At 44.6% G+C, this 23,509-nt stretch overlaps 1 protein-coding gene across 3 annotated transcripts in view; it reads right to left on the bottom strand.

Moving 5' to 3' along the window:
• LOC115121447 (sodium-dependent neutral amino acid transporter B(0)AT1-like) overlaps window positions 1-17,249 on the bottom strand; it is a 31,805-nt gene extending 14,556 nt beyond the window's left edge. The window contains exons 1-2 of one of the 3 annotated variants that reach the window (XM_065020130.1): window positions 17,150-17,249; window positions 11,999-12,217 (exon numbers count right to left, since the gene is read on the bottom strand). In XM_065020130.1, coding sequence (XP_064876202.1) covers window positions 11,999-12,200 — 202 coding nt within the window. In that variant the 5' untranslated portion in view covers window positions 12,201-12,217; window positions 17,150-17,249. Of the gene's footprint in view, window positions 1-11,998; window positions 12,677-12,743; window positions 12,826-17,149 lie in introns of those variants that run through there. The other 2 variants (XM_065020131.1, XM_065020129.1) reach the window with 2 other exon arrangements.
• Between the last annotated feature and the right edge of the window lie 6,260 nt (window positions 17,250-23,509).

The following is a 23,509-nucleotide window of genomic DNA, read 5'->3' as shown; positions in this document are numbered from 1 at the left end:
GAGAGACTGGGGGACAACACAGAGACTGGGGAACAACAGAGACTGGGGAAAAACACAGAGACTGGGGAACAACACAGAGACTGGGGGACAACAGAGACTGGGGGACAACAGAGACTGGGGAACAACACAGAGACTGGGGAACAACACAGAGACTGCGGAACAACACAGAGACTGGGGGACAACAGAGAGACTGGGGGACAACACAGAGACTGGGGAACAACACAGAGACTGCGGAACAACACAGAGACTGGGGGACAACAGAGACTGGGGGACAACACAGAGACTGGGGGACAACACAGAGACTGGGGAACAACACAGAGACTGCGGAACAACACAGAGACTGGGGGACAACAGAGACTGGGGGACAACAGAGACTGGGGAACAACACAGAGACTGGGGAACAACACAGAGACTGGGGGACAACACAGAGACTGGGGAACAACACAGAGACTGGGGAACAACACAGAGACTGGGGAACAACACAGAGACTGGGGAACAACACAGAGACTGGGGAAAAACACAGACTGGGGAACAACAGAGACTGGGGGACAACACAGAGACTGGGGAACAACACAGAGACTGGGGAAAAACACAGACTGGGGAAAAACACAGACTGGGGGACAACACAGAGACTGGGGGACAACACAGAGACTGGGGGACAACACAGAGACTGGGGGACAACACAGAGACTGGGGGAACAACACAGAGACTGGGGGAACAACAGAGAGACTGGGGGACAACACAGAGACTGGGGAACAACAGAGAGACTGGGGAACAACAGAGACTGGGGGACAACACAGAGACTGGGGGACAACAGAGAGACTGGGGGACAACAGAGAGACTGGGGGACAACACAGAGACTGGGGGACAACACAGAGACTGGGGGACAACACAGAGACTGGGGGAAAACAGAGACTGGGAGGAAAACACAGAGACTGGGGGACAACAGAGGAGAGAGGAAAACCGCTGGTTGACTTAAACAAAACAAGACGAACTGGCACAGAGAGACAGGAAACACAGGGATAAATACATTGGCACAGAGAGACAGGAAACACAGGGATAAATACATTGGCACAGAGAGACAGGAAACACAGGGATAAATACACTGGTACAGAGAGACAGGAAACACAGGGATAAATACACTGGTACAGAGAGACAGGAAACACAGGGATAAATACACTGGTACAGAGAGACAGGAAACACAGGGATAAATACACTGGTACAGAGAGACAGGAAAAAATACACCGGGGACTAACGGGGAAAACAGGTGACACCTGGAGGTTGGGTGGAGGCAACAACAAAAGACAGGTGAAACAGATCAGGTCGTGACACAGCAATCACACCTGCAACACGGTACATGTGACTATTAAACAATAGAGGAGTGGGACAACATTCCACAGGCCACAATCAACATCCCTGATCAACTCTATGGGAAGGAGATGTGTCACGCTGCATGAGGCAAATGGTAGTCACACCAGGCACTGACTGGTTTTCTGATCCACCCCCCACCTTATTTTTTTAAGTTATCTGTAATCAACAGATGCATATCTGTATTCCCAGTCATGTGAAATCCATAGATTAGGGCCTAATGAATTTATTTCAATTGACTGATTTCCTCATATGAACTGTAACTCAGTTACATCGTAGGAATTGTTGCGTGTTGCGTTTATATTTTTGTTCAGTGTATTTCCTAATTTACAACTATGTCTAATAAATGTTACATTTTCAAGAGTACACAGTGTGAGGGAGGGAGTACCTTCTCTATCATTTCAGTTTCCTTCATTATGACATCACGGAGTGGTCTAATTGTCTGTCAGGACTCTGAGGAGTTTCCTTCATTATGACATGACGGAGTGGTCTAATTGTCTGTCAGGACTCTGAGGAGTTTCCTTCATTATGACATCACGGAGTGGTCTAATTGTCTGTCAGGACTCTGAGGAGTTTCCTTCATTATGACATCACGGAGTGGTCTAATTGTCTGTCAGGACTCTGAGGAGTTTCCTTCATTATGACATCACGGAGTGGTCTAATTGTCTGTCAGGACTCTGAGGAGTTTCCTTCATTATGACATCACGGAGTGGTCTAATTGTCTGTCAGGACTCTGAGGAGTTTCCTTCATTATGACATCACGGGTGAGTGGTCTAATTGTCTGTCAGGACTCTGAGGAGTTTCCTTCATTATGACATCACGGAGTGGTCTAATTGTCTGTCAGGACTCTGAGGAGTTTCCTTCATTATGACATCACGGAGTGGTCTAATTGTCTGTCAGGACTCTGAGGAGTTTCCTTCATTATGACATCACGGAGTGGTCTAATTGTCTGTCAGGACTCTGAGGAGTTTCCTTCATTATGACATCACGGAGTGGTCTAATTGTCTGAGTCAGAGTGTCAGAGTATCCATGTGACAGTAGCTAAACAGAGCTAGATAAGGTGGTGGGTTTAAACTGGCTGAGGATGTAAACGGAGTGGAGGGTGTAAACTAGGTGAGGGTGTACACTGGGTGAGGGTGTACACTGGGTGAGGGTGTAAACGGAGTGGGGGGTGTAAACTAGGTGAGGGTGTAAACTAGGTGAGGGTGAACACTGGGTGAGGGTGTACACTGGGTGAGGGTGTAAACTGAGTGGGGGGTGTAAACTAGGTGAGGGTGTACACTGGGTGAGGGTGTACACTGGGTGAGGGTGTAAACGGAGTGGGGGGTGTAAACTAGGTGAGGGTGTACACTGGGTGGGGGTGTAAACTAGGTGAGGGTGTAAACTAGGTGAGGGTGTAAACTAGGTGAGGGTGTACACTGGGTGGGGGTGTAAACTAGGTGAGGGTGTACACTGGGTGAGGGTGTACATTGGGTGAGGGTGTAAACGGAGTGGGGGTGTAAACTAGGTGAGGGTGTACACTGGGTGAGGGTGTACACTGGGTGAGGGTGTAAACGGAGTGGGGGTGTAAACTAGGTGAGGGTGTAAACTAGGTGAGGGTGTACACTGGGTGAGGGTGTAAACTGAGTGGGGGTGTAAACTAGGTGAGGGTGTAAACTAGGTGAGGGTGTACACTGGGTGAGGGTGTACACTGGGTGAGGGTGTAAACGGAGTGGGGGGTGTAAACTAGGTGAGGGTGTAAACTAGGTGAGGGTGTACACTGGGTGGGGGTGTAAACTAGGTGAGGGTGTACACTGGGTGAGGGTGTACATTGGGTGAGGGTGTAAACGGAGTGGGGGGTGTAAACTAGGTGAGGGTGTACACTGGGTGAGGGTGTACACTGGGTGAGGGTGTAAACGGAGTGGGGGTGTAAACTAGATGAGGGTGTACACTGGGTGAGGGTGTACACTGGGTGAGGGTGTACACTGGGTGAGGGTGTACACGGAGTGGGGGGTGTAAACTGGGTGAGGGTGTACACTGGGTGAGGGTGTACACTGGGTGAGGGTGTACACTGGGTGAGGGTGAGGGTGTAAACGGAGTGGGGGGTGTAAACTGGGTGAGGGTGTAAACTAGGTGAGGGTGTACACTGGGTGAGGGTGTACATTGGGTGAGGGTGTAAACGGAGTGGGGGGTGTAAACTAGGTGAGGGTGTACACTGGGTGAGGGTGTAAACTGGGTGAGGGTGTAAACTGGGTGAGGGTGTACACTGGGTGAGGGTGTACATTGGGTGAGGGTGTAAACGGAGTGGGGGGTGTAAACTAGGTGAGGGTGTACACTGGGTGAGGGTGTACACTGGGTGAGGGTGTAAACTAGGTGAGGGTGTAAACTAGGTGAGGGTGTAAACTAGGTGAGGGTGTAAACTGGGTGAGGGTGTAAACTAGTTGAGGGTGTAAACTGGGTGAGGGTGTAAACTAGGTGAGGGTGTAAACTGGGTGAGGGTGTAAACTAGTTGAGGGTGTAAACTAGGTGAGGGTGTAAACTGGGTGAGGGTGTACACTGGGTGAGGGTGTAAACTAGGTGAGGGTGTAAACTAGGTGAGGGTGTAAACTGGGAGGGGTGTAAACTAGGTGTGTAAACTAGGTGAGGGTGTAAACTAGGTGAGGGTGTAAACTGGGTGAGGGTGTAAACTAGGTGAGGGTGTAAACTAGGTGAGGGTGTAAACTGGGTGAGGGTGTAAACTAGTTGAGGGTGTAAACTGGGTGAGGGTGTAAACTAGGTGAGGGTGTAAACTGGGTGAGGGTGTAAACTAGGCGAGGGTGTAAACTGGGTGAGGGTGTAAACTGGGTGAGGGTGTAAACTAGTTGAGGGTGTAAACTGGGTGAGGGTGTAAACTAGGTGAGGGTGTAAACTGGGTGAGGGTGTAAACTGGGTGAGGGTGTAAACTAGGTGAGGGTGTAAACTGGGTGAGGGTGTAAACTAGTTGAGGGTGTAAACTGGGTGAGGGGGTAAACTGGGTGAGGGTGTAAACTAGGCGAGGGTGTAAACTGGGTGAGGGTGTAAACTGGGTGAGGGTGTTAACAGAGTGGGAGGTGTAAATGGGGAAGGAGAGATCAACGGAGTGTTAACAAGACCGCCCAAATCTGCCTAATTTGTTTATTAGTAACTCTATGTTCATAAACTGTGCACTCTCCTCAAACAATAGCATCGTGTTATTACACTGTAATCGCGACTGTAAATACACATCTATCTAAACGTTTAGTCCCATTTATAATTTCCACGTCTTTCTGGTTTTGACCTGGGTGTTCCCAAACTTTTTGGGCTATGACAATTTATTGCAAATCAGTCTGACAGTACTTTTGACAGTATTTCAGTCTGAAGAAAGTATTGGTTTGAAGTGACTGAAATACATCAGAAAGGTAGTGGGAAGTTCAGAACACCATCAGGCAATACTTTTGGTATGATCTCCTGTGTAGAAAAGAGCATCATCATTGTTGGCATTGTAGATGGAAACTGAAGACAAATTCTTATGTTGCCTCCCCTCCGGAATAGATAGTGAAATGTAACTAATACAACTCTCAAGGTTTAGGGAAGACAAGACATGGCTGAAGATGAACTGCCAACGTTACGTAAACACTTGGACATGACTCAGCCATTTGAACTTGACTTGCATTTGACTTACAACCGGAATTACAACCGTTCAGCTACAATCTATAGCTGATTGGTGTCGTCGCTAAGGAAACATAAAGATGGGTGTGTCTTTTTCAGGGTCTCCACAGGTTCTACACGTGTTACTTCATAGATAGGCTACGTCACTGCCCTCATTGATCTCTGCCTGACTGAACAGTGGTCACATTCATTAGAACACACTGTAGTAAAACTGTACCAAAACCTTGTTGCAACCGACCACACAGGGAACACAAAGACAAACGGAACTCCTATATTATTTTTAATTCTTATTTTAGAAAAAAAATGGAGGGAGGGGGGTGTAGGTCAGTTTTAATAGTGCGGATTAGGTTGTAGATTCCCTCAATGTAAATGTCTGTATCATTTCCAATCCCCTATATATATGTTTTTGTATATATACACTGTACATACATACATATCTTTAAAAAATATATTTTCCTTTATTATGTTCCCCTAACCCTACCCACCCCTCTCCTAATTAGAGTAAACTAATGCACAACAACACTTAGGCTTCTACTTCCAGTATATACATACTATATATACATGTTACGGACACAGTATATTTTACATTAGTTTTTTGTTAAGAGTATAATTATATTATTGTTTAAAAATTGACTGACCTTTCAAATCACCCAGCAGTGCTATTTGCAGAGTTAGCTCCAGGTACATCAGCCTTCCCTCAACCCCTCCCATCTATCTCTGACCACCACCCAGTAGTGCTATTTGCAGAGTTAGCTCCAGGTACATCAGCCTTCCCTCAACCCCTCCCATCTATCTCTGACCACCACCCAGTAGTGCTATTTGCAGAGTTAGCTCCAGGTACATCAGCCTTCCCTCAACCCCTCCCATCTATCTCTGACCACCACCCAGTAGTGCTATTTGCAGAGTTAGCTCCAGGTACATCAGCCTTCCCTCAACCCCTCCCATCTATCTCTGACCACCACCCAGTAGTGCTATACACCCAGTAGTGCTATCCGCAGAGTTAGCTCCAGGTAAATGTTGTCCTTCTTCAAACATTCCTGAACCTGCGTCCAGAAACAAGATACATATGGACAGTACCAAAACAAGCTACATATGAACAGTACCAAAACAAGCTACATATGAACAGTACCAAAACAAGCTGCATATGGACAGTACCAAAACAACCAAAACAAGCTACATATGAACAGTACCAAAACAACCAAAACAAGCTACATATGGACAGTACCAAAACAAGCTACATATGAACAGTACCAAAACAACCAAAACAAGCTACATATGGACAGTACCAAAACAAGCTACATATGGACAGTACCAAAACAACCAAAACAAGCTACATATGGACAGTACCAAAACAAGCTACATATGAACAGTACCAAAACAAGCTACATATGGACAGTACCAAAACAACCAAAACAAGCTACATATGGACAGTACCAAAACAAGCTACATATGAACAGTACCAAAACAAGCTACATATGAACAAAAAACAACCAAAACAAGCTACATATGGACAGTACCAAAACAAGCTAAAACAACCAAAACAAGCTACATATGGACAGTACCAAAACAACCAAAACAAGCTACATATGGACAGTACCAAAACAAGCTACATATGGACAGTACCAAAACAAGCTACATATGGACAGTACCAAAACAAGCTACATATGGACAGTACCAAAACAAGCTACATATGGACAGTACCAAAACAACCAAAACAAGCTACATATGGACAGTACCAAAACAACCAAAACAAGCTACATATGGACAGTACCAAAACAACCAAAACAAGCTACATATGAACAGTACCAAAACAAGCTACATATGAACAGTACCAAAACAAGCTACATATGAACAGTACCAAAACAAATTATGTAATGATTCTGTCTGGGATGGTTGTATTCCTCATATATATACAATTTTATTGGTTGCAAGAATTTTGTATAATTATTGAAATTTAAAAAATAAAATGAAGTTTTGTTTTACGTATCTATGTGTCATGAAATCAGTACATCGAACATCTCTTCACAACTATTTAGCAATCTATATTGGCACAACTTTATAAAAATATATATTTTAAAACTTTTTTTATTGTTTAATTTTGTCTGGCTAGCCGTTCCAAATAAAATTGAATTTAAAATAGAGAAGTAGGTATTATTTACTATTTTACACCCAGGGTTACCATACAAAACTTTAAACAATTTTATAAGAGATTCTCCAAAATTGAAATGTTCCAGGCATTTATATGTAAATTCCAGTCATACTTTATCAAACATCTTTTCAAAGTCAGCTATGAATACCAGGCCTGGTTTCCAGGATTGTTCAGTGTTATATTGTTTCCAGTTCTTGTCTTATACTTTCTCAAATTTTATCGTTCATGTAAAAAATTTCCTATATCCTCGCCCACGTGGAAATTCTGTAAGAGTAATATGTATATGCCAATTATTTCATGATTTTTCATATTTTTAAGTTTTGAAATTATCTCACAACCTAACCTGAAGATATCCGGGATGAAGGTAAATAGAAAGTGCATATTTATCACAAAGCGCTAGCCGTTATCTAAAGGTGGGACCTCACCCACTGATTAGGAAACACTAGTGTTGACTAAGGTTCATTAACACTGGTGTTGAGGGACACAGGGTTGACTAACTATGGTGTGGAGGGACACAGAGTTGATTCACTATGGTGTGGAGGGACACAGGGTTAATTCACTATGGTGTTGAGGGACACAGAGTTGATTAACTCAGGTGTTGAGGGACACAGGGTTGATTAACTCAGGTGTTGAGGGACACAGGGTTGATTCACTCTGGTGTTGGAGGGACGCAGGGTTGATTAACTCAGGTGTTGGAGGGACACAGAGTTGATTCACTATGGTGTGGAGGGACACAGAGTTGATTCACTATGGTGTGGAGGGACACAGGGTTGATTCACTCTGGTGTTGGAGGGACACAGGGTTGATTCACTCTGGTGTTGAGAGACACAGGGTTGATTCACTCAGGTATTGGAGGGACACAGGTTTGATTAACTCAGGTGTTGGAGGGACACAGGGTTGATTAACTCAGGTGTTGGAGGGACACAGGGTTGATTAACTCAGGTGTTGGAGGGACACAGGGTTGATTAACTCAGGTGTTGGAGGGACACAGGTTTGATTAACTCAGGTATTGGAGGGACACAGGGTTGATTAACTCAGGTATTGGAGGGACACAGGGTTGATTAACTCAGGTATTGGAGGGACACAGGGTTGATTAACTCAGGTATTGGAGGGACACAGGGTTGATTAACTCAGGTGTTGGAGGGACACAGGGTTGATTAACTCAGGTATTGGAGGGACACAGGGTTGATTCACTACTGTAGATTTGCTACTACTGTAGATTTGTTTCATCAGTTGGGTTAGAGCTGGGTTGTAACAAAATCCTGCACATCCTCAGCTCTCAAGGACTGGAGTCGACTGAATGTGCTGTACTGTATGTTGGAGAAATGTCGTTTAAAAAAAAAAACTCCCTGCTTCTATCTGTGGGTCTTGAAGTGAACAGTTCCCCCTACAGGGGTCATGTTCATTAGGACACACTGTAGAAAAACGTACCAAAACCTTTCTGCAAGCGTCCACAAAACAAGCATTTGTTATTGGACATGTTTAGGTGGTCTCTCCCTGTTTCAAGCCATGTTCTTCCCTTCGCTGTGAAATTCATTTGACCCCTGTTAAACCACAACATACCCAGTATGGACCAATAGTCGACACGAGATTCAACATATTTCTATTACATAATAACTGTGTGCCTCATTAGTCAGTGCTTTGGTGTTATTTACGTCCAACCGGCCTCAAAACTTCTTGAACCCTTGAACCTCCACATCCGTCTTCTTCACCTTCGGGATGGTGTGAGGGGCGAACGGCCCAGAACACATCCGTCTTCTTCACCTTCGGGATGGTGTGAGGGGCGGCCGGTCCAGAACACATCCGTCTTCTTCACCTTCGGGATGGTGTGAGGGGCGAACGGCCCAGAACACATCCGTCTTCTTCACCTTCGGGATGGTGTGAGGGGCGAACGGCCCAGAACACATCCGTCTTCTTCACCTTCGGGATGGTGTGAGGGGCGAACCGCACAGAACACATCCGTCTTCTTCACCTTCGGGATGGTGTGAGGGGCGAACCGCACAGAACACATCCGTCTTCTTCACCTTCGGGATGGTGTGAGGGGCGAACCGCACAGAACACATCCGTCTTCTTCACCTTCGGGATGGTGTGAGGGGCGAACCGCACAGAACACATCCGTCTTCTTCACCTTCGGGATGGTGTGAGGGGCGAACGGCCCACAACCGCTGATGGAAACGGTGGGTTCGCACAAACGGAATAATTTCTACATGAATCGTTGATGCTATAAAATACTGTGTATTTAGTAACAACGTCTGTTCAGTATTCACATACAGTACAAGAGTGTTAGATCATAGTTCAGCCTCAATGATGATGGTGGTGGTAAACTCATCATTACGCTTTCTGTTTTTATGAGGGGAGTTTTAACTGGGCCACTTTTCCCCGTCTCCTCTTCCTGGGAGATAACGTACTTCACTGTAAGACTCTGCTCTCTAATGTATTTTGAGGGATAAACTTGACAAACGAGATCAACGAGGGCTTAAATGTTTTGCATAGCCAGCTGTGAGATATATTTGTATTTAGTAAATATATAAAAAAAAACTACACAAAAAAACAATCTGTAATTTAATTTCACACATTGAGAATTAGTGTTCTTAGAATCATTGGTAATAATCACATTTAGAATTAGTGTTCTTAGCTAGAATCATTGGTAATAATCACATTTAGAATTAGTGTTCTTAGAATCATTGGTAATAATCACATTTAGAATTAGTGTTCTTAGAATCATTGGTAATAATCACATTTAGAATTAGTGTTCTTAGAATCATTGGTAATAATCACATTTAGAATTAGTGTTCTTAGCTAGAATCATTGGTAATAATCTACACAACATCGGGCTCTTTTATCCTTTAACTGAAATCTCAGAATTTCCATGACTGAATAACTATCTGTTTATATGGGTCAACTAGTGTTAGCTTACAAGCACGTTCGTCTCTTTTAAGATATTGTTTTAAAGCTCTATGTGATTTCTACAGTTCCAATTTGATAAAGCTCCAGAAATGTAGTTATTGACACATTTCACTCTCTTGAAATGAATCGCTCTGTTATAGTTACCTGAACCATTCCTACAGTAGGAGTCATTACAGTGGCCTTTGTAGGAGTCATTACAGTAGGCAATATGTAGGAGTCATTACAGTAGGGCCTGTGTAGGAGTCATTACAGTAGGGCCTGTGTAGGAGTCATAACAGTAGGGCCTGTGTAGGAGTCATTACAGTAGGGCCTGTGTAGGAGTCATTACAGTAGTGCCTGTGTAGGAGTCATTACAGTAGGGCCTGTGTAGGAGTCATTACAGTCGTCCTATGTAGGAGTGATTACAGTAGGGCATATGTAGGAATCATTACAGTAGTCCTGTGTAGGAGTCATTACAGTAGGGCCTGTGTAGGAGTCATTACAGTAGGCATATGTAGGAGTGATTACAGTAGGGCATATGTAGGAATCATTACAGTAGGGGATATGTAGAAGTCAATACAGTAGGGCATATGTAGGAGTGATTACAGAAGTCCTATGTAGTAGTCATTACAGTAGGCCTGTGTAGGAGTCATAACAGTAGGGCCTGTCTGGGAGTCATTACAGTAGGTCTATGTAGGAATCATTACAGTAGGCAATATGTAGGAGTCATCACAGTCGTGCTATATAGGAGTCATTACAGTAGGGCCTGTGTAGGAGTCATTACAGTAGGCCTGTGTAGGAGTCATTACAGTAGGGCCTGTGTAAGAGTCATTACAGTAGGGTCTGTGTAGGAGTCATTACAGTAGGCCCTTGTAGGAGTCATTACAGTAGGGCCTGTGTAGGAGTCATTACAGTAGGCCTGTGTAGGAGTCATTACAGTAGGGCCTGTGTAAGAGTCATTACAGTAGGCCTATGTAGGAGTCATTACAGTAGTGCATATGTAGGAGTCATTACAGTAGGGCCTGTGTAGGAGTCATTACAGTCATCCTATGTAGGAGACATTACAGTAGGACCTGTGTATGAGTCATTACAGTAGGGCCTGTGTAGGAGTCATTACGGTAGGCCTGTGTAGGAGTCATTACAGTAGGGCCTGTGTAGGAGTCATTACAGTAGGCCTGTGTAGGAGTCATTACAGTAGGGCCTGTGTAAGAGTCATTACAGTAGGCCTATGTAGGGGTCATTACAGTAGTGCATGTGTAGGAGTCATTACAGTAGGGCCTGTGTAGGAGTCATTACAGTCATCCTATGTAGGAGACATTACAGTAGGACCTGTGTAGGAGTCATTACAATAGGCCTGTGTAGGAGTCATTACAGTAGGGCCTGTGTAGGAGTCATTACAGTAGGGCCTGTGTAGGAGTCATTACAGTAGGGCCTATGTAGGAGTCATTACAGTAGGCCTGTGTAGGAGTCATTACAGTAGGGCCTGTGTAGGAGTCATTACAGTAGGGCCTGTGTAGGAGTCATTACAGTAGGGCCTGTGTAGGAGTCATTACAGTAGGGCCTGTGTAGGAGTCATTACAGTAGGCCTATGTAGGAGTCATTACAGTAGGGCCTGTGTAGGAGTCATTACAGTAGGCCTATGTAGGAGTCATTACAGTAGGCCTATGTAGGAGTCATTATTGTGCAGACCTAAGTGTAATCAACCAACCACAATAAAATACATTGGATCCACAAAAAAAAAAAATTACTTTGAGCGTTCGTTCTTCCACTGCACCCTACCTCCTAACCCACACAAATCTCCATGGGCTGGTTTCCCAGACACAAAATAAACCTAGTCTTGGACTAAAAAACACTGTCAATTAAAATGCCCCATTAAACATGTTATATAGTCCAGGACCTGGGCTTAATCTGTGTCTGGGAAACCAGCCCCACCTGTATAGTATAACCTACCTCCTCCATGGCTCTGACACAGGTAAGGGAACCTCCACACGTTCCCCAGCCCCACACAGAAGCCCACACAGGTCAGCATGTACTGGGTCTTGTTGTCCCATTTGGGCCTGTCCCCAGCCTCTTCTTTCTCCATCCTTTCCAGCTCCTGGTGGGACGGAATTCGGTCATCCAGACCTGGGTTGGGGAGCTTGGGGAATCTCATGGTGGCCGGCTGGCAGGCTGTGGGGATCAGGAGGAGATCAGGTGTCAGTCTATAGAAAGCAGGTAATATCCACTAGGTATCTGCTACTCATCAGGTGTCAGTCTATAGAAAGCAGGTAATATCCACTAGGTATCTGCTACTCATCAGGTGTCAGTCTATAGAAAGCAGGTAATATCCACTAGGTATCTGCTACTCATCAGGTGTCAGTCTATAGAAAGCAGGTAATATCCACTAGGTATCTGCTACTCCCGCAACAAGAGGTGCTTCCTGAGTGGGTAGTCGACAGTCACAGAAAGAGACAGCAGAGGTGTGTGACAGTCGCTTGTGCCCTTTAGTCTCTCTCTCTCTCTCTCTCTCTGTCTGTCTGTCTGTCTGTCTGTCTGTCTGTCTGTCTGTCTGTCTGTCTGTCTGTCTGTCTGTCTGTCTGTCTGTCTGTCTGTCTGTCTGTCTGTCTGTCTGTCTGTATGTCTGTCTGTATGTCTGTCTGTCTGTCTGTCTCTCTACTCTCTCTCTCTCTCTCTCTCTCTCTACTGGCGAGCTTACCTTTTACCCATTGGTATCTGTGGTTCCATCTCTTGACCTGGTGATAACTATTCTCTATTAGCAATTAGATAGACAAGGGAGATGGCGAGCAACGGGGGAACAAGTGTGTGTGTGTGTGTGTGTGTGTGTGTGTGTATTTATTGGGTGGATCCGGTGAGGCTGCCGTCACAAATGAATGACTGCCTTTTGAATCATTGACCTGAACATCATACGATTATCAAATATATGGCCAATTTGAGATGTTCTCTACAAAGTACAGATAAGGACGGAAGAGTTAACCTTCAGATGATAAAGACTGAACTCAAACGGATAATCTTTGAATAAATAATAAATTCTAAATCAACATTCCCTAACTGTTTTACAGTATGTTTATACAGTTCCGTTTTCAGACAATTATTCATATTTTACTCTTTTTTTTTTTTTTTTTGCATCACTTGTTAATCTTGATGTTTCAAGAAAAAATACTGAATCTGTTTGAAAAATTCACATTTTATTTTTTTGATGTATTACAATTTAACTGTTATTGTCGATGTCATTATCTCACTTTTCGTTAGCAACAGCGGCTTTGTCCTTCATTCTAAATGAAGCTTATTTATATTGGATATTGACAGGCAAGTTATTGACAGACAAATCTTCACAACTGAAAAGCGCATGTGGTGGTTAAATATACCTTTTGAATATCAATTTACAAGATCAGGAAATAGAGAATGGACAATTCCTTGTTATACCAAATGGTCAGTCCTTTATGGTTTTGTCAACAAGTGGACGTTTCCTATTCCAAGCTTAAGTAGGTTAAGACACTTAGAGAATCTGTTGTTATCAGTGGGGGGGGGTGCTCCTTTTCTTGCTAGAACAAAAGCCATACCTGCTGCGTGCCCACCCGTTAGTCAGTACCAATCAAAAGTTTGAACACACCTACTCATTATACAGTTAAAAAAAAATATACTAATTTCAAAACTATAAAATGGACTTTGGTCTTTTACCAAATAGGGCTATCCTCTGTGTACTGTACTGTTACAACCTGATCTGTTTCACCTGCCTTTGTGCCTGTCTCCACCCCCCAACATGTGTATTCCATCTCCCTCATTATCCCCAGTGTATTTATACCGGTGTTCTCTGTTTGTCTGTTGCCAGTTCGTTTTGTTCGTCAAGCGGTTTTTCTACAGTTCCTGTTTATCTAGTTTTCCTGATTCTGACCATTCTGCCTGCCCTGACCCTGACCTCTGCCTGCCCTGACCCTGACCTCTGCCTGCCCTGACCCTGACCTCTGCCTGCCCTGATCCTGACCTCTGCCTGCCCTGACCCTGACCTCTGCCTGCCCTGATCCTGACCTCTGCCTACCCTGACCTCTGCCTACCCTGACCCTGACCTCTGACTACCCTGACCCTTAACTCTGCCTACCCTGACCCTGACCTCTGCCTACCCTGACCCTGACCTCTGACTACCCTGACCCTGACTACCCTGACCTCCGACTACCCTGACCTCTGCCTACCCTGACCCTGACCTCTGACTACCCTGACCTCTGACTACCCTGACCCTGACCTCTGCCTGCCCTGACCCTGACCCTTACTACCCTGACTCTGACCCTGACCCTGACCTCTGACTACCCTGACCCTGACCTCTGCCTGCCCTGACCCTGACCCTGACTCTGACTACCCTGACCCTGACCCTGACCCCGACCCTGACCCTGAGCTTGCCTGCCGTCCTGTACCTTTTGGATTCTGCTCTGGATTACTGCCCTTTGACCTGGCATGTTGCCTGTTCTAGTAATACACTGTTGTTACTTTGACACTGTCTGCATCTGGGTTGTTCTAGTAATACACTGTTGTTACTTTGACACTGTCTGCATCTGGGTTGTTCTAGTAATACACTGTTGTTACTTTGACACTGTCTGCATCTGGGTCGTTCTAGTAATACACTGTTGTTACTTTGACACTGTCTGCATCTGGGTCGTTCTAGTAATAACATGTTGTTACTTTGACGCTGTCTGCATCTGGGTCGTTCTAGTAATACACTGTTGTTACTTTGACACTGTCTGCACCTGGGTCGTTCTAGTAATACACTGTTGTTACTTTGGCACTGTCTGCACCTGGGTCGTTCTAGTAATAACATGTTGTTACTTTGACACTGTCTGCATCTGGGTCGTTCTAGTAATAACATGTTGTTACTTTGACACTGTCTGCATCTGGGTCGTTCTAGTAATAACATGTTGTTACTTTGACACTATCTGCATCTGGGTCGTTCTACTAATACACTGTTGTTACTTTGCCACTCTCTGCATCTGGGTCGTTCTAGGAATAACATGTTGTTACTTTGACACTGTCTGCATCTGGGTCGTTCTAGTAATACACTGTTGTTACTTTGACACTGTCTGCATCTGGGTCGTTCCTAAAACGTGTTAGTATACCACCCCTGTTCTAGTAATACACTGTTGTTACTTTGACACTGTCTGCATCTGGGTCGTTCCTAAAACGTGATAGTATACCACCCCTGTTCTAGTAATACACTGTTGTTACTTTGACACCGTCTGCATCTGGGTCGTTCCTAAAACGTGATAGTATACCACCCCTGTTCTAGTAATACACTGTTGTTACTTTGACACTGTCTGCATCTGGGTCGTTCTAGGAATAACATGTTGTTACTTTGACATTGTCTGCATCTGGGTCGTTCTAGTAATAACATGTTGTTACTTTGACACTGTCTGCATCTGGGTCGTTCTAGGAATAACATGTTGTTACTTTGACACTGTCTGCATCTGGGTCGTTCCTAAAACGTGATAGTATACCACCCCTGTTCTAGTTATACACTGTTGTTACTTTGACACTGTCTGCATCTGGGTCGTTCCTAAAACGTGATAGTATACCACCCCTGTTCTAGTAATACACTGTTGTTACTTTGACACTGTCTGCATCTGGGTCGTTCCTAAAACGTGATAGTATACCACCCCTGTTCTAGTAATACACTGTTGTTACTTTGACACTGTCTGCATCTGGGTCGTTCCTAAAACGTGATAGTATACCACCCCTGTTCTAGTTATACACTGTTGTTACTTTGACACTGTCTGCATCTGGGTCGTTCCTAAAACGTGATAGTATACCACCCCTGTTCTAGTAATACACTGTTGTTACTTTGACACTGTCTGCATCTGGGTCGTTCCTAAAACGTGATAGTATACCACCCCTGTTCTAGTAATACACTGTTGTTACTTTGACACTGTCTGCATCTGGGTCGTTCCTAAAACGTGATAGTATACCACCCCTGTTCTAGTAATACACTGTTGTTACTTTGACACTGTCTGCATCTGGGTCGTTCCTAAAACGTTAGTATACCACCCTGTTCTAGTAATACACTGTTGTTACTTTGACACTGTCTGCATCTGGGTCGTTCCTAAAACGTGATAGTATACCACCCCTGTTCTAGTAATACACTGTTGTTACTTTGACACTGTCTGCATCTGGGTCGTTCCTAAAACGTGATAGTATACCACCCCTGTTCTAGTAATACACTGTTGTTACTTTGACACTGTCTGCATCTGGGTCATTCCTAAAACGTGATAGTATACCACCCTGTTCTAGTAATACACTGTTGTTACTTTGACACTGTCTGCATCTGGGTCGTTCCTAAAACGTGATAGTATACCACCCCTGTTCTAGTAATACACTGTTGTTACTTTGACACTGTCTGCATCTGGGTCGTGTGATAGTATACCACCCCTGTTCTAGTAATACACTGTTGTTACTTTGACACTGTCTGCATCTGGGTCGTTCTAGGAATAACATGTTGTTACTTTGACATTGTCTGCATCTGGGTCGTTCTAGTAATACACTGTTGTTACTTTGACACTGTCTGCATCTGGGTCGTTCCTAAAACGTGATAGTATACCACCCCTGTTCTAGTAATACACTGTTGTTACTTTGACATTGTCTGCATCTGGGTCGTTCTAGTAATACACTGTTGTTACTTTGACACTGTCTGCATCTGGGTCGTTCCTAAAACGTGATAGTATACCACCCCTGTTCTAGTAATACACTGTTGTTACTTTGACACTGTCTGCATCTGGGTCGTTCCTAAAACGTGATAGTATACCACCCTGTTCTAGTAATACACTGTTGTTACTTTGACACTGTCTGCATCTGGGTCGTTCCTAAAACGTGATAGTATACCACCCCTGTTCTAGTAATACACTGTTGTTACTTTGACACTGTCTGCATCTGGGTCGTTCCTAAAACGTGATAGTATACCACCCCTGTTCTAGTAATACACTGTTGTTACTTTGACACTGTCTGCATCTGGGTCGTTCCTAAAACGTGATAGTATACCACCCCTGCCTTGTTCTGGATTTCACAACTGTCCCAATTCATTTATCAGGAGTTGTTTGCGCTATTTTTATAATGTATTTTATTTACCTGTTGTTATTTGTCCGGCTGAAAGAGCTGAGTGGTTCTGTTGGTTAGATGTCGGATGTTAGCACAGTTCTCTGCCCTCTTATTCTCTCTCAGTCACCCTGTCTCCCAGACAACTCAGATGCAACAGAGGATAACCCTGGGATTGTAAAATAATTACTGTAATGATTGTTTCTTTATTGGAGGACATGCTGTGCTGACGCTAGAGGACATTGGATAAAAGCCCAATGTCCAGCTACTGCTATACAATCTGTTTCTTACTGTAGGGCTGATTGAAAAGTTCTGTCCTCTTTTGTTAAATATTTGAACGAATCTTCTGCCAGTCGGACCATTCAGGAGAGAGCGTACGTCCCAAATAACACCCTTGTTCCTATATAGAGCACTACTATTAGCCAGAGTTCTATAGAGCACTACTATTAACCAGAGTTCTATAGAGCACTACTATTAACCAGAGATCTATAGAGCACTACTATTAACCAGAGTTCTATAGAGCACTACTATTAACCAGAGTTCTATAGAGCACTACTATTAACCAGAGTTCTATAGAGCACTACTATTAACCAGGGTTCTATAGAGCACTACTATTAACCAGAGTTCTATAGAGCACTACTATTAATCAGAGTTCTATAGAGCACTACTATTAACCAGGGTTCTATAGAGCACTACTATTAACCAGAGTTCTATAGAGCACTACTATTAACCAGAGTTCTATAGAGCACTACTATTAACCAGAGTTCTATAGAGCACTACTATTAACCAGGGTTCTATAGAGCACTACTATTAATCAGAGTTCTATAGAGCACTACTATTAACCAGTTCTATAGAGCACTACTATTAACCAGAGTTCTATATAGCACTACTATTAACCAGAGTTCTATAGAGCACTACTATTAACCAGAGTTCTATAGAGCACTACTATTAACCAGAGTTCTATAGAGCACTACTATTAACCAGAGTTCTATAGAGCACTACTATTAACCAGAGTTCTATAGAGCACTACTATTAACCAGAGTTCTATAGAGCACTACTATTAACCAGAGTTCCATAGAGCACTACTATTAACCAGAGGTCCATAGAGCACTACTATTAACCAGAGTTCTATAGAGCACTACTATTAACCAGAGTTCTATAGATCACTACTATTAACCAGAGTTCTATAGAGCACTAATATTAACCAGAGTTCTATAGAGCACTACTATTAACCAGAGTTCTATAGAGCACTACTATTAACCAGAGGTCCATAGAGCACTACTATTAACCAGAGTTCTATAGAGCACTACTATTAACCAGAGTTCTATAAAGCACTACTATTAACCAGAGTTCTATAGAGGTCTCTACTCAGGTCTCTCCTTCAAGATCCTGTACTACCTTGTCGGTCCATCTACGCTGGACCGGTTCGGCAGCTTCCTGCAGTGCCTTGATAGACTCTGGGGCGGAGGGCTGTTTTATGGACGAAGCCTGGGCTCGGGAACATGACATTCCTCTCAGACAGTTAGGGGAGCCCACGGCCATGTTCGCCTTGGATGGTAGTCCTCTCCCCAGGATTCAGCGTGAAACGCTACCTTTAACCCTCACTGTCTCTGGTAATCATAGCGAAACCATTTATTTTTTGATTTTTCGTTCACCTTTTACACCTGTTGTTTTGGGCCATCCCTGGCTAGTGTGGCATAATCCTTCTATTAATTGGTCTAGTAACTCTATCCTCTCCTGGAACGTCTCTTGTCATGTGAAGTGTTTAATGTCTGCTATCCCTCCTGTTTCTTCTGCCCCCTCTTCACAGGAGGAGCCTGGTGATTTGACAGGGGTGCCGGAGGAATATCATGATCTGCGCACGGTCTTCAGTCGGTCCAGGGCCACCTCCCTTCCTCCTCACCGGTCGTATGATTGTAGTATTGATCTCCTTCCGGGTACCACATTTTATTCCCCTCGCTAAGCTTCCTTCTGCTAAAGAGACGGCACAAATCATCATTGAGAATGTTTTCAGAATTCATGGCCTTCCGTCAGACGTCGTTTCGGACAGGGGTCCGCAATTCCCGTCTCAATTTTGGAGGGAGTTTTGCCGTTTGATTGGGGCTTCCGTCAGTCTCTCTTCCGGTTTTCACCCCCAGTCTAACGGTCAAGCAGAACGGGCCAATCAGACTATTGGTCGCATCTTACGCAGTCTTTCCTTTCGAAACCCTGCGTCTTGGGCAGAACAGCTCCCCTGGGCAGAATACGCTCACAACTCGCTTCCTTCGTCTGCGACCGGGCTATCTCCTTTTCAGAGTAGCCTCGGGTACCAGCCTCCTCTGTTCTCGTCCCAGCTCGCCGAGTCCAGCGCTCCGCTCAGGCTTTTGTCCAACGTTGTGAGCGCACCTGGAAGAGGGTCAGGTCTGCACTTTGCCGTTATAGGGCGCAGACTGTGAGAGCCGCTAATAAGCTTAGGACTAAGAGTCCATGCAGCTGGGGGGTATTCGCTTTTGGGTCCTCACTCACCTGCATAACACTACTATTAACCAGGGTTCTATAGAGCACTACTTTTAACCAGAGTTCTATAGAGCACTACTATTAACCAGTTCTATAGAGCACTACTATTAACCAGAGTTCTATAGAGCACTACTATTAACCAGAGTTCTATAGAGCACTACTGTTAACCAGAGTTCTATAGAGCACTCCTATTAACCAGAGTTCTATAGAGCACTACTATTAACCAGAGTTCTATAGAGCACTCCCATTAACCAGGGTTCTATAGAGCACTACTATTAACCAGGGTTCTATAGAGCACTACTATTAACCAGAGTTCTATAGAGCACTACTATTTACCAGAGTTCTATAGAGCACTACTATTAACCAGAGTTCTATAGGCCCTATTCAAATGTACACTCTTAGGAAAAAAGGGTTCCAAAACTATTCTTTGGGTGCCCCCATAGGAAATCCCTATTTGGTTCCAGGTAGAACTATTTTGGGTTCCATGTAGAACCCTCTGTGTAAAGGGAACTCAAAAGGGTTCCACCTAGAACCAAAAGGGTTCCACCTAGAACCAAAAATAGTTTGTCAAAGGGTTCTCCTATGTGGACAGCTGAAGAACCCTTTTAAGGTTCAAGATAAATCAAATCAAATCAAATGTATTTATATAGCCCTTCGTACATCAGCTGATATCTCAAAGTGCTGTACAGAAACCCAGCCAAAAACTCCAAACAGCAAGCAATGCAGGTGTAGAAGCACGGTGGCTAGGAAACACTCCCTAGAAAGGCTGGGAACCTAGGAAGAAACCTAGAGAGGAACCAGGCTATGTGGGGTGGCCAGTCCTCTTCTGGCTTTGCAAGGTGGAGATTATAACAGAACATGGCCAAGATGTTCAAATGTTCATAAATGACCAGCATGGTCAAATAATAATAATCACATGCAGAACAGTTGAAACAGTTGAAAGAGAGCACCCTTTTTTCTAAGAGTGTAGTGCACGGTAATAGGACATAGGATATCATTTGGGATGCTATCTGTGGGAGCCGGTGATAGTGTGATAATGGTCGTGTTCACCCAGTATAGGACCAATATACAACAGCTAAGGGCTGTTCTCAAGCACATTCAAGCACGTTGCAAAAAATAAATGATTTGTGTTACGGTCTCATATACCACAGCTTTCAGCCAATCAGCAATCAAGGCTGCCCCTTGCAGACTGATCCACCGGCTGCCCCATGCAGACTGGTCCACCGGCTGCCCTTTGCAGACTGATCCACCGGCTGCCCCATGCAGACTGATCCACCGGCTGCCCCATGCAGACTGTTCCACCGGCTGCCCCATGCAGACTGTTCCACCGGCTGCCCCATGCAGACTGTTCCACCGGCTGCCCCATGCAGACTGATCCACCGGCTGCCCCATGCAGACTGATCCACCGGCTGCCCAATGCAGACTGATCTCTCGCTCAATTCAATTCAAAGAGCTTTATTGGCATGGGCAACCTATGTTTGCCAAAGCAAGTGAAGTAGATAATAAACGAAAGTGAAATAAACAATAAAAAATGAACAGTAAACATTACACTCACAAAAGTTTCAAAGGAATAGAGACATTTAAAAAGGGCTATGTACAGTGTTGTAGCACAAAAGGGAAAATAAATCAACATAAATATGGATTGTATTTACGCTGAACAAAAATATAAACGCAACATGCAACAATTTCAACAAGTTAAAGTTCATATAAAGGAAATCAGTCAATTTAAATACATGAATTAAGCACTAATCTATGGATTTCACATGACTTGGCAGGGGCACAGCCATGGGTGGGTCTGGGAGGGCACAGGCCCACCCACTGGGGAGCCAGGCTCAGCCAATCAGAATGAGGTTTTCGCCACAAAAGGGCTTTATTACAGACAGAAATGCTCCTCAGTTTCATCAGCTGTCCGCATGGCTGGGGTCACACCATCCCGCAGGTGAAGAAGCTCCTAAGTTTCATCAGCTGTCCGCATGGCTGGGGTCACACCATCCCGCAGGCGAAGAAGCTCCTAAGTTTCATCAGCTGTCTGAGTGGCTGGGGTCACACCATCCCGCAGGCGAAGAAGCTCCTAAGTTTCATCAGCTGTCTGAGTGGCTGGGGTCACACCATCCCGCAGGTGAAGAAGCTCCTCAGTTACATCAGCTGTCTGAGTGGCTGGGGTCACACCATCCCGCAGGTGAAGAAGCTCCTCAGTTACATCAGCTGTCTGAGTGGCTGGGGTCACACCATCCCGCAGGTGAAGAAGACAGATGTTGAGGTCCTGGGCTGGGCTGGCATTTACACGTGGTCTGCAGTTGTGAGGCCAGTTGGACATACTGCCAAATTGTCTAAAATGACGTTGGAGAGAAATTAACATAAAATTCTCTGGCAACAGCTCTGGTGGACATTCCTGCAGTCAGCATGCCAATTGCACACCTCCCTGAAAAATTATGACATCTATGTCATTGTGTTGTGTGACAAAACGACAAATTTTAGAATGCCTTTTATTGTCCCCCAGCACAAGGTGCACCTGTGTAATGAGCAGGCTGTTTAATCAGCTTCTTGATATGTCACACCTGTCAGGTGGATGGATTATCTTAGCAAAGGAGAAATGCTCACTAACAGATGTAATCAAATTTGTGCTCAACATTTGAGCGAAATAAACTTTTTGTAAGTATGAAACATTTTGGGGATATTTTATTTCAGCTCATGAAACATGAGACCGACACTTTACATGTTAACTTTATATTTTTGTTCAGTGTACAATGGTGTTTGTTCTTCACTGGTTGCCCTTTTTCTTGTGGCAACCGGTCACACATCTCTCTCCCTCTCTAGCAGCCCCTCTGTTGCCATTGGTCACCTGCTGTGACAGGGGACGGCAGCAACCATACATTAACACCGTCTCAGAACAGAGTACCGGGACTAAATCAGTCCTCCCTATAGACGCACTAACCAACCGGCTGAACCAAAACAGTTTCTTGTGCTGGTATAACCAGAGAAGTCGTCTACATGACAAGGAGTCTGCTTACATTAGCTCAACCAACCATAGCGGTTGCGAACGGCTGATCAAACGTTGTTGTTTTTGTTAGATAGATAGACGGCTCCTTGCTAGGTGACGGGTCTAATCATTAACCCGGGTTAGTTGCCCCTCATTGGAGGAACGTCTTGCATGGCTACATCATGGCTACGTTTGTCTGCAGGGTTCAGTTGTTACACTGATCCATTGAACAGCATCAGACCACCGGCACTACACGTTCCGAGAGGATATCCCGCTTATCAATCAGATAGCAGGAGTCCACCGGCTACTTAGAGCCCCTCAATAAGGTTTGCAATGTTTTAATTTGGCAATGTTTGCAATGTTGTATAAGACCAGCGGCGCCCTCAATTGTTACATTTTTCAAGCAAGGATAATCGCAAGGCAATGTCAACAAACGTTCACACGGTTATCAAACAGTATTAGTGTATCTATATTAGCACAATGCAGGTGTAACAGTATAACTTTGGTCCGTCCCCTCGCCCCGAACCGGGCGCGCACCAGGGACCCTCTGCACACATTAATAACTGACACCCACGAAGCATCGTTACCCATCGCTCCACAAAAGCCCTTGCAGAGCAAGGTCTCAGAGCAAGTGACGTCACCGATTGAAACGCTATTGGCGCGCACCACCAGTAACTAGCTAGCCATTTCACATCCGTTACATGGGTTGAAACACCAGAGCACCATTCATTTTCAATGAAGGGAAACGAAGTGCTGCGGGGGTTGGGCGACGCAAGCATGAGTGTGAGGGAGCGTGAACAGGGCGGGACCAAAGTTGGGGAAAACTTTATGCAAATATTCTGTCTGCAACATTACGTTGCTATTGACCAATGGCTGCTCACTATACACAAATAAAACACGTCCCACTAACACAATAT

Source organism: Oncorhynchus nerka, linkage group LG7, assembly GCF_034236695.1.
Source record: "Oncorhynchus nerka isolate Pitt River linkage group LG7, Oner_Uvic_2.0, whole genome shotgun sequence".
Lineage (NCBI taxonomy): Eukaryota > Metazoa > Chordata > Actinopteri > Salmoniformes > Salmonidae > Oncorhynchus > Oncorhynchus nerka.
Note: the sequence above shows the minus strand (reverse complement) of the source record. Positions and strands in the feature narration are given on the sequence as shown.